At 48.1% G+C, this 10,682-nt stretch overlaps 1 protein-coding gene across 8 annotated transcripts in view; it reads left to right on the top strand.

The window, feature by feature from the left end:
- The window catches only part of LOC129011630 (nuclear pore complex-interacting protein family member A7-like), an 18,446-nt gene extending 13,973 nt beyond the window's left edge, over positions 1–4,473 (top strand). For 4 of the 8 annotated variants that reach the window (XM_054446779.2, XM_054446776.2, XM_054446774.2 and 1 more), the window contains 2 exons: positions 465–535; positions 2,304–4,473. In XM_054446779.2, coding sequence (XP_054302754.1) covers positions 465–535; positions 2,304–3,398 — 1,166 coding nt within the window. In that variant the 3' untranslated portion in view covers positions 3,399–4,473. Of the gene's footprint in view, positions 1–461; positions 536–2,303 lie in introns of all 8 variants that reach the window. The other 4 variants (XM_054446778.2, XM_054446775.2, XM_054446773.2 and 1 more) reach the window with 2 other exon arrangements.
- The last annotated feature ends 6,209 nt before the right edge of the window (positions 4,474–10,682 follow it).

The raw sequence follows: 10,682 nt of genomic DNA, 5'->3' as shown, positions 1-10,682 counted from the left end.
CCTGGCCAGGTATGAAAGTTAGATTAACTATGAATCCACAGAATTTTAAATGTCCCTATGGCTTGAAGAAGAGGAGCAGTGCTGTTCCTGTCCAGGGTTTATTGATATTCTTCCAACCATGGCTGTTCCTATTTTAATTTTGAGTCTGTGCTCACATGATGAGTGATTTCCTCTGATATGTACTGATTTAGAGCTCATTTCCAGCTGGTTAGAGCCCGACCTGTTCACAGCCTGTTGAGAGTTAAGAATACCCCTGGACCAGGGCTCTGTGGTATCTTCCTCAAGGATGAGGCTCCAGAGGGCTCCAGAGTCCTCTGAGGCATGTGGTCAATAAACCCTGTGCCTCTGGTAAGGGACCTGTGTGGCAGAGAGTGAGATGGCAGCGGAGGGTGTGGAGGGTTTCTTATTCTGCACAGAACATGCAAGCCAGATTTAGCCCCATTCCCTTCTCTGGCCCTTAGCAGATTCAGGACCTCATTCGGTTCCCATGAGGAACAGCAACGGCGTCCCAGCTGAAAACACAGAGAAGAAAAAGGTAAATGCTGGGGACGTTTTCACTCTTCTTATATCAGGACACTTTGGTCTTTTCCGACAACGCCCTCTCCTGGCCTGGCCTCTGCTCTGTGGGTTCTGTGGTGTCTTTTCTGTTTCAACTTCTTGAGAAGCAAAATCTTCTCCATGAGCTTTCAGGCTTCTCCATTCCCAGCTGATCATCGTTGGTGGCACCTCCAGAATCCATAAAAGCTCAGGGACCAAGGGCTGAAGGGCTTTTACTGTTCTGTTTCCAGAAATAACATGAGGAGGCACCACTGACCTCCAGTACTGTAGGTCTCATGGCGCAGTGAACTCTGACTGATCCACCTTACCCAAGATGTTGTGGGGTCTCATTTCCGAAATATGTGGGATTTTCTTTTGCTGTGATTTTGTTTGCATTCTGCTATAATGTAGGTGATTAACGTTTGAAATATCTGCTGTATTCCCAGAAGTGAAAATAGTGAAAACGCATTAATCTAACATTAATTTGTGCTTTGTGCAATTTTGAATGCTCTTTGACAAGGCCAATTCCATAGTTCATCACAGTCCCATCCCTGTTGGTAACCGTGTTGTGAAAAACACCTTCATACCCACCCAATGGGGCCCCTGATCTAATATTTTAAGTGTCAGAGGTTCCATATTTGTAATAGCAAATAGGCCCTGACTGTAAATTAGTGAAGAGTGAATGTAACTTATTACCTACAGGGACAATTCCAAATGAAGGCCTTAAATGATGCTCAGCTAAGCTGGTTCTTCTGTGGCCTCTGTACCTTGAAAAGCTGCCGAGTCCTATGATTACACATGATGGGACTTGTACACTTGAAGTGAAACACAGTTTTCAAACTTGCTTTGTATAGAATTCTCACCTCATTTTTCCATGGAAAAAAGTATTCTTTATGTCCTAGTGCACTTACAATTTGGTATTACCTGGGAGTGAAAAGAAATATTACAGCCATGTCTAACTGACTTCTTGAGGTAAGATTGTTCTGTCAGAAATCCCTCTCCCAGCTCCCCTGAAGCTCTTCAGGAATCCACATCTCTCCAGAGCTCTTTGTTCTCATGGGTGGCACCTCCAGAGTGAAGAAGATCCTTTGTCAAGAAGGGAAACAGAGGGGAAATGAGAGGGTCCCGCAGGCAGAGCTGGAATCTACTTCCACTCTGCCTCTTGCAAGCTGTGTGACCCTGGGCACAATTTCTCCTTCCTCTGGAAACCTCTGTTTTCTTAGATTTGGAGCAGGGTGGTCACATTGACCTTGCAGAGTTCTGAGAATCAGAGACAGAACATAAAAGGCCTGGAAAACATTCTCCAAAAAGAAGCTGCAACATGTGTGGACAATGGGCTTTTCATGCCTCTCTTACTCTCTGTTGACCTGGTGCAAGAAACATGCTCTGGTGCTGGCTGTGAGGGAGGAATGAGGATAGACATAGACACTCCTGTGTCTCAAACATGCTTCTTTGTTAATCTGTTATGACTCTGTCATGACTCTGTCTTCCCTGGGGCAGGTCCCCAGCCTGCCTACATTTGCAAACAGACACAGTGACATGTGGAGACAACAGTGTGTCCCAATGACTTTTCTTTACTCCCCAGCTGTGGGCAGTACTCAGTGGAAGGGTGATATTATGACACTGATACTGCTATTTTGAAACATGGAGGGTGGAAAGGTGCAAAAATCTATCACCAGCAACAGAAGATGCAGCCTGTGTTGGTGGTGGTAATTTTGTCCATCAAATGAATATGTGTGAAAATATTTCCTCCTTTGGCCCTACAGGTAAGGATGGTGGCAGTGGAGCACCATCATTCCTCAGGATTGCGCTACCGGCCCTACCTCCCAGCTGAAACTTTAAGAAAAAGGATAGGCCGCAAGCCACGTCCTCCTATTCAGTGTGATCTGAGAGGTCAACCACGTCCATCAGTTAAAGGATGTCTGAGACCGCTGACTCTCTCTCGACTACAGTGTCCACTAGGACCTCAACCACATTCTACAACTGATGATTTTCTGAGAAGAGAGACACCTCAAGACAAGTGTGCCCTGGGACCTGATCCACTTCCTCGAGCTGATGATTTTCTGAGACTCAAGACACCTCCCGAGGGTCTTTTCATACCAATTTCCCCTTCTCCAGTTGATGATTCTCTGAGCCTGAAGACACCTCCCAAGTGTCTTCTGGTACCCCTTCCACCTTCTCCAGTTGATGATTTTCTCACACCACAGGCACCTCCCATCAAGCGTCATCGCCTGGGACCTGTAGCATTTCCTCGAGCTGATGATTTTAGGAGACCCAAGGAACCTCCTGACTGTTTTTGTGCACCCCTTCCACCTTCTCCAGTTGATGATTCTCTGAGCCTGAAGACACCTCCTGAGTGTCTTCTGGTACCCCTTCCACCTCCAGTTGATGATTTTCTCACACCACAGGCACCTCCCATCAAGCGTCGTCGCCTGGGACCTGTAGCATTTCCTCGAGCTGATGATTTTAGGAGACCCAAGGAACCTCCTGACTGTTTTTGTGCACCCCTTCCACCTTCTCCAGTTGATGATTCTCTGAGCCTGAAGACACCTCCCGAGTGTCTTCTTGTACCCCTTCCACCTTCTCCAGTTGATGATTTTCTCACACCACAGGCACCTCCTATCAAGCGTCGTCGCCTGGGACTTGTAGCATTTCCTCGAGCTGATGATTTTAGGAGACCCAAGGAACCTCCTGACTGTTTTTTTGCACGCCTTCCACCTTCTCCAGTTGATGATTCTCTGAGCCTGAAGACACCTCCCGAGTGTCTTCTGGTACCCCTTCCACCTCCAGTTGATGATTTTCTCACACCACAGGCACCTCCCATCAAGCGTCGTCGCCTGGGACCTGTAGCATTTCCTTGAGCTGATGATTTTAGGAGACCCAAGGAACCTCCCGAGTGTCTTTCCGCACCCCTTCCACCTTCTCCAGTTGATGATTCTCTGAGCCTGAAGACACCTCCCGAGTGTCTCCTGGTACCCCTTCCACCTTCTCCAGTTGATGATTTTCTCACACCACAGGCACCTCCCTTTGAGCGTCGCCTGGGACCTGTAGCATTTCCTCAAGCTGATGATTTTAGGAGACCCAAGGAACCTCCCGAGTGTTTTTTCACACCCCTTCCACCTTCTCCAGTTGATGATTCTCTGAGACCACAAACACTTCCCGTCCAGTGTCACCTGAGACCTGTACCATTTCATCGAGCTGATGATATCAGGAGACTCAAGAAACCTCCTGACTGTTTTGACTGTTTTTTGTTTTGTTTTGTTTTGTGTTTTTTTGTTTTTTGTTTTTTGTTTTATTCTGTGGCAGGAAGGGGCCTGGTGTCTTGTTGATTCAATTTATTGATCATTTTTACAACACATAAATTCATTTAAGTATTGATTGTGCACCTATCATATGATACGCATTTTTTCATCACTCCCCCACTCTCAGAACCCTAAGCTTTTCTCACTGTTAGAACTGCTAGTTTATTTGTATTTCAGTCACTTTGACTATAAACTCCTTGAGTGTAGGTGCTTAGATTTTTTTCACTGCTTAGCCCCCAATGCCTGTATAGAGTAATCTCTTTTTTTTTTCCTTTTTTTGGTACCAAATGCCCAATGGCCAATTTATTCTGTTTCAATAACAACTAGGCATCATTTTCAAAGGGCCATATACTGACAACAGACTGCCCAGAAATTATCTCCCTATGTAGGAAAACTACAGAAGACAAGTTCTTAGACTTTTAATGCCCAACACAGTAGCCATTAATGACAGGTGACTATTGAGCCTTGAAATGCGATAGTCCAAATTGAGATGTGCTATAAGCTTAAATTACACACCACGTTTCAAAGCCATAAGACCAAAAACTGTAAAATAATCTAGTAATTTTATATTTATTATATATTGAAATGATATTTGGTATTTTAGATATATTGAGTTAAATAAAAGTTAAATTCACCTGTTTGGTTTTTTACTTTTAAAATGTGAATTCCAGAAAATTTTTTTTTTATGAAGTATTTATTGATGATTCTTGGGTGTTTCTCGGAGAGGGGGATATGGGAGGGTCATAGGATAATAGTGGAGAGAAGGTCAGGAGATAAACACATGAACAAAGGTCTCTGGTTTTCCTAGGCAGAGGTCCCTGTGGCCTTCTGCAGTGTTTGTGTCCCTGGGTACTTGAGATTAGGGAGTGGTGATGACTCTTAAAGAGCATGCTGCCTTCAAGTATCTGTTTAACAGAGCACATCTTGCACCGCCCTTAATCCATTTAACCCTGAGTTGACACAGCACATGTTTCAGAGAGCAGGGGGCTGGGGGAAAGGCCATAGATCAACAGCATCCCAAGGCAGAAGAATTTCTCCTAGTCAGAACAAAATGGAGTCTCCTATGCCCACCTCTTTCTACACAGACACAGCAACAATCTGATCTCTCCTTCCTTTCCCCACACTTCCCCCCCTTCTTTTCAACAAAACCACCATCGACCTCATGGCCCGCTCCTGATGGTCGCTGTCTCTTCGGAGCTGTTGGGTACACCTCCCAGACAGGGCAGCTGGGCAGAGGCACTCCTCACCTCCCAGACAGGGCGACTGGGCAGAGGGGCTCCTCACTTCCCAGATGGGGAGGCCGGGCAGAGGCGCTCCTCACATCCCAGACAATGGGTGGCCGGGTAGAGGCACTCCTCACATCCCAGACGGGGCAGCCGGGCAGAGGCGCTCCTCACATCCCAGAAGATGGGTGGCCGAGTAGAGGCGCTCCTCACTTCCCAGACGGGGTGGCCGGGCAGAGGCGCTCCTCACTTCCCAGACGGGGCGGCCAGGCAGAGGCGCTCCTCACTTCCCAGACGGGGCAGCCGGGCAGAGGCGCTCCTCACTTCCTCCCAGATGGGGTGGCAGCCAGGCAGAGGTGCTCCTCACCTCCCAGACGGGGCTGCCAGGCAGAGGCACTCCTCACTTCCCAGACAGGGTGGCTGGGCAGAGGCGCTCCTCACCTCCCAGACGATGGGCGGCCGGGCAGAGGTGCTCCTCACTTCCCAGATGGGGTGGCCGGGCAGAGGCGCTCCTCACTTCCCAGATGGGGCGGCTGGGCAGAGGTGCTCCTCACTTCCTCCCAGATGAGGTGGTGGCCAGGCAGAGGCGCTCCTCACCTCCCAGACGGGGCGGCCAGACAGAGGTGCTCCTCATCTCCCAGACAGGGTGGCCGGACAGAGGTGCTCATCTCCCAGACGGGGCGGCCGGGCAGAGGCGCTCCTTACCTCCCAGATGGGGCTACCAGGCAGAGGCACTCCTCACTTCCCAGACGAGGTGGCTGGGCAGAGGCGCTCCTCACCTCCCAGATGATGGGCGGCCGGGCAGAGGCGCTCCTCACTTCCCAGACGGGGCGGCCGGGCAGAGGCGCTCCTCACTTCCCAGATGGGGCAGCCGGGCAGAGGCGCTCCTCACTTCCTCCCAGACAGGGTGGCAGCCAGGCAGAGGCTCTCCTCACCTCCCAGATGGGGCTGCCGGGCAGAGGCGCTCCTCAATTCCCAAACGGGGCGGCCGGGCAGAGGTGCTCCTCACCTCCCAGACGATGGGCTGCCAGGCAGAGGCGCTCCTCACTTCCCAGATGGGGCAGCCAGGCAGAGGCGCTCCTCACTTCCTCCCAGACGGGGTGGCAGCCAGGCAGAGGTGCTCCTCACTTCCCAGATGGGGCGGCCGGGCAGAGACGCCCCTCACCTCCCAGATGGGGTGGCCGGGCAGAGGCGCTCCTCACTTCCTCCCAGACTGGGTGGCAGCCAGGCAGAGGCGCTTCTCACCTCCCAGATGGGGCGGCCGGGCAGAGGTGCTCCTCACTTCCTCCCAGATGAGGTGGTGGCCAGGCAGAGGCGCTCCTCACCTCCCAGATGGGGCGGCCAGACAGAGGTGCTCCTCATCTCCCAGACAGGGCGGCCGGACAGAGGCGCTCATCTCCCAGATGGGGCAGCCGGGCAGAGGCGTTCCTCACTTCCCAGATGTTGGGAGGCCAGGCAGAGGCACTCCTCACCTCCCAGATGGGGCGGCCGGACAGAGGTGCTCCTCATCTCCCAGACAGGGCGGCCAGACAGAGGTGCTCCTCATCACCCAGACGGGGCGGCCGGGCAGAGGCGCTCCTCACTTCCCAGACGTTGGGCGGCCAGGCAGAGGCGCTCCTCTTCTCCCTGACAGGGCGGCCAGGCAGAGACGCTCCTCACTTCCTAGACTGGGTGGCGGCAGGGCAGAGCCTGTAATCTTAGCACTTTAGGAGGCCAAGGCAGGCGGCTGGGAGGTGGAGGTTGTAGCGAGCTGAGATCATGCCACTGCACTCCAGCCTGAGCAACATTGAGCATTGAGTGAGCGAGACTCCATCTGCAATCCCAGCACCTCGGGAGGCCGAGGTGGGCAGATCACTCCAGGCCTGTTTCCAACACAGGACTCTTTCTCTAAGTGTTTCCTATCCAGTAATCACTGTTTATTTGATTGTCCACCAAGCTCCAGACTTGCTAGGTTCTTTCGCGTGCAATTCTTTGTGGGGATCCAGCTGCCTCACCTGTGATCCCCAGGCAACCTGACATTACAGCCTTCAGTTCTGTTTTCATCCTAAGGCCACACCTGCCTGTTTCTCTATGCCTTTCTCTATATTCACATCATTGCCATAGGCAATCAGCTCTTTCGGACCATTTTCCAGGAATTAATACCTATGAAAGGGAAATTTTCCTGATAGTCTTTCTTAACAGTTTTAGGTTAGTCTTCACAATGTTGCTCCTTTAGACTTAAACAGACAACTGGCCCTCCATGTTCCAGCTCCACGGTGATGGATGTGTTTCTCCACTTCTCAAGGAACTGCATCTCTGATATCATTCTACTCCCAAGGCCTGTCACACAGCCTGGTCTGCAGAAAGGAGGTAGCTAGAGCCAGCTCCTCCCACCCAGGTCCCCCAGCCCCAGTCCGGCTGCTTCCTAACTTAACCCTGGGCAAGTTTCTTAGCCTCGCTGTGCCTCAGTCTCCTCAGCTCTGATGAGGGGTTGGTGTGAGGATTAACAGAAAGCCTAAAGACAGCACTTGGCAGGTAGCTAGAGCTACCCTCAGTGGTTAGTATTCATGTGGACTAACTACTGATAAGCAGGACTGCAGTACATGCTTATCAGAGGACAGAGCTCAGAAAACTAGTTTGTCTTTGGCAGTAATCTTCTCTCGAACAATATAAGAATCATCTTTTATTTTGAAGACAGCAAGAACCCCGTAGCTTCACTTTGGCAGTGCCACGTTTTTCAGAGCCTGCTCGATTTGTACACTGAGTGCGGCTACTTCTGCAGATGTGCTGTAATGCAGCAGGTTCACTGCACTGATCCCGTAAGTGTTAGATGAAGCACATTGCAACCTAGGAACGCCAATGGTATCCTGCTAAGAGTCTGGATGCTGAGATTGGACAGAGATAAGTGGCAAAATATTTTATGAAAATAAATGCTGAATATATAACCTTTTGGTAAATCATTTCCAAGTAGATGCTTTATTTTTCTCTATTTTATGGATAAATATGTGTGAACAAGCTTTTTGTTCATAGATGCAGAGCACATTAAAAACCTGAATATTCCATACATATAAATGAGCTGCTATATCCTAGTGATTAGAAGCATAAACTCGGATGCCGAGCAGAGAGAATTTCCATCCCCAGCTCCATTCTGCATAGCTATGTGACTGCACAGTCACTTAACTTCAAGTTACAGTTTCTCCATCTATAAATTGGGAAACTAGTATAGTACTTAACTCCTAAGGTGGTTTTTGAAGATTATATATGAAAATGTATGTAAGGCCCTCAGTTCAGTACCTGGCATACTCTAAGTGCTCAGTAATGTTAGACAATATATTTAAAGTTGATGGTGCTACTGGACTGGATCTCAGTGCAGGCAAATGTGAGAGTGAAGAATGATTCATAGATGACCAATGGCATTTTATAGAGTGAGATAAACACATTGCATGAGGCTGGAGCAGGGCTTCCCCATGCTCCATATGTATCCAAGTTCTCTGTGGAGCTTTCAGAGGAGACTGATGCCCAGTACTATTCCTGGAGATGTAGATTCACTTGAAAAGAGTCTCAGGCACCCACCCAGCCCAGTTGAGAGCCCTCTGGCTCCAGCACAGTGCTCTGCAGTTACTGAGGTCGTAGCTACCAGCTGTTCCTTGGTGTCATCTAGCACAGAGGTGTTCATTGTTTGAGAAGAGACAGGCTGGGGATCTGAACATTCATTCAGATCCATCCCCATCTCTGAGAAAAAGATTCCCAACATAGCATCTGTTGATATGGATTTGAGTAGGAAATAAGCCTCACGCATTATTCACATTCATCTTTTACCCCTCAATCCCACATGTGCAGTCCTCATCCCAGTAGACTTTATATTAGTCAGTGGAAGTACAGCTTTGTACATTGTACTGAAGCTGGCCAGCACTTTAACTTTTTGAGGGAAGAGACATTTTGCTCCATTTTTGCATTTGGTCTATCATGTCTTATGTTATAAACATTTCTAGGCCGTTCTCTTTCTCTAAATTTCAAACTCCTCTTGAAGAATACCTATGTCTTACTTATTTTAAATTTCCTAACGGCTCATTGCTATGCACATTGCAAGCTTAGAGTGAAATTCCTGGGAAATGGATTAACCATGAGAAATTACTAAGCAGTCATGGAGATGAGCTGTGAAAATGTATTCTGGTGATATGGTGTAAATTATCCATAGCAATCACATATAAAAACATGTAGATTTAAGAAAATAAGGCCGGGCACGGTAGCTTACGCCTGTAATCCCAGCACTTTGGGAGGCCAAGGCAGGCGGATCATGAGATCAGGAGATCAAGACCATCCTGGCTAACATGGTGAAACCCAGTCTCTACTAAAAATACAAAAAAATTAGCCGGGTGTGGTAGCAGGCACCTGTAGTCCCAGCTACCCAGGAGGCTGAGGCAGGAGAATGACATGAACCTGGGAGGCATAGCTTGGAGTGAGCCGAGATCGTGCCATTGCACTCCAGCCTGGGCGATAGAGTGAGACTTCATCTCAAAAAAAAAAAAAAAAAAGTACATTACACTTTCACAATAAACCCAGACTTCTCTTTATTGGACCTTTGGGAATGGATGAGGGAATCTTTTGGTGTTAATGCCATTGAGTCTTGGATAAGAAAACCATACCTTTTCATCTTTTATGACAAAGTTATCAATTAATTTCCTGGAACTTAGAGAAAAGAATACCATACTTAAATGAAGTTTAGGTATCTGAAAGTCACACTAAAGCCAAGAAACAGCAGGAACAAGGGAAAACACTAGAACCAAGTGGTCCTAGATGAGGTGGTCAGTTTTCTGTATTTGAGAGTTGATTGAATATGAGAAGAAATTTTATGTCCCCTTCACAACTTACATCAGCCTCTCTGAGCACAATTGTGACACTCTGTTGGATTCTGTGGGGAAGATCACAGAAACACAAGACGTGACTTCTGCTCTCACGAGGTTTGCCTCTGGCCTGAACACCTCCTCGAGATATAGGCAATCCAGGTGCCTGCTGGCATGTCCACTTGGATGACCTGTTGTGTTTCACATTTGACATACTAAACCTCATTCATCTATACAATGGCATGTGGAGCTTGAAGGAAACTCAGCTTTACCTCCCAGGGTTTGCTGATGGAATATTGTTGCCGGACCCATTTCTTCTTGCCCTGAGGATCCTTTCCCTTTCCACTCCTGCCATTATACAATCATCAATTCACATAGCCCCTCACTCTGTGATCCTTCCAACAGATCATGATTGCGCTTTGGATTCCTATAGTACTATGTTTGTACTTCATTTCTTAACTTAGTGTAACCGATGTTTAAATTAAATATTTAAATGTATTTAACCCATACTTACTTCCCCATCACTTTGTAAATGTCTTGTGGAAAAAGACTATCTTACTAATCTTGTGTGCCTTTCATGTTTCTTTGCACATAGTGTACTATAAATATTTGTTGAATGAATGAGTGAAGAGAAAAGGAAGACTGTCTAAGATGGGTCAATTGATGCCAAAGTGTTTGCAGACAATACATTTTGTAGATGCTCATATTTTTATATTGCTGCTCTAGCCTTTTAAAATATGCCATATTTGGCCGGGCATGGTGGCTCACGCCTGTAATCCCAGCACTTTAGGAGGCCA

Source organism: Pongo pygmaeus, chromosome 14 (assembly GCF_028885625.2).
Source record: "Pongo pygmaeus isolate AG05252 chromosome 14, NHGRI_mPonPyg2-v2.0_pri, whole genome shotgun sequence".
In the NCBI taxonomy this organism is placed as follows: Eukaryota; Metazoa; Chordata; class Mammalia; order Primates; family Hominidae; genus Pongo; species Pongo pygmaeus.
The sequence above is the reverse complement of the archived record's forward strand: the minus strand, read 5'-3'. Positions and strand labels throughout refer to the sequence as shown.